Raw genomic sequence first — 771 nt, forward strand, 5'->3', positions numbered from 1 at the left:
GTTCCTGGAGGTGGCAGCCGGGGGGCTGAAGGAGGAGCACCGCGGCGACATCTCCCCGGCAGAGCCAGGCCGGGACAGGCGGTGCTCCTGGACCAGCAGCTGCTCCTGGTCGAGGGACAACACCGGCCTTCTCCTGCCTGTGAGGAGAGAGCGGCGCCTGAACCACTGGGCGGAGGGGGCGGGAAGGGAGGCCTCTGAACTGCCCTCCGCACACTCTGGGCAAGGCTGGTTGGTGGGGTTTGGGTGTGATGATGGAAGAGAAATCTCACTGACCATGCGCGGCCCCTTTATCAAAGGGAAATAGGAAGAATAAAGAAATGGCAGTTGCCGAAACCGGTTTGGCTCAGTGGATGGAGCGTCGGCCTGCGGACTGAGGGGTCCCAGGTTCGATTCCGGTCAGGGGCATGTACCTGGGTTGCGGGCACCTCCCCAGTGGGAGATGTGCAGGAGGCAGCTGATCGATGTCTCTCTCTCATCGATGTTTCTAACTCTCTATCTCTCTCCCTTCCTCTCTGTAAAAAATCAATAAAATATATTAAAAAAGAAAGAAAGAAAGAAATGGCAGTGGACAAGAATCAAGAGTCAAAGGAAGAAAGATGAGAGCTCCTGCTCTCCTGGAAAAAGGGGGCGCTGAGAGGGGCACGGACATATTTCCTCCAGAGGCCCTGCTCCACGGGAAGGCTGGGGAGGGCAGAGGGAGGGCTGGGGAGGGCAGAGGGAGGGCTGGGGAGGGCAGAGGGAGGGCTGGGGAGGGCAGAGGGAGGGCTGGCG

General features: G+C 59.5%; 1 protein-coding gene across 1 annotated transcript in view; it reads right to left on the minus strand.

Moving 5' to 3' along the window:
• The window catches only part of PLEKHG3 (pleckstrin homology and RhoGEF domain containing G3), a gene marked incomplete at its 3' end in the record, with an annotated part of 36966 nt that continues 36195 nt past the window's right edge, over positions 1–771 (minus strand). Inside the window, exon 19 of the mRNA XM_015561543.1 lies at positions 1–137. Within this exon, the coding sequence (XP_015417029.1) occupies positions 1–137 (137 nt within the window). The remainder of the gene's footprint in view (positions 138–771) is intronic.

The sequence above is a fragment of the Myotis davidii genome, unplaced genomic scaffold (genome assembly GCF_000327345.1).
Source record: "Myotis davidii unplaced genomic scaffold, ASM32734v1 scaffold337, whole genome shotgun sequence".
Classification (NCBI taxonomy): domain Eukaryota; kingdom Metazoa; phylum Chordata; class Mammalia; order Chiroptera; family Vespertilionidae; genus Myotis; species Myotis davidii.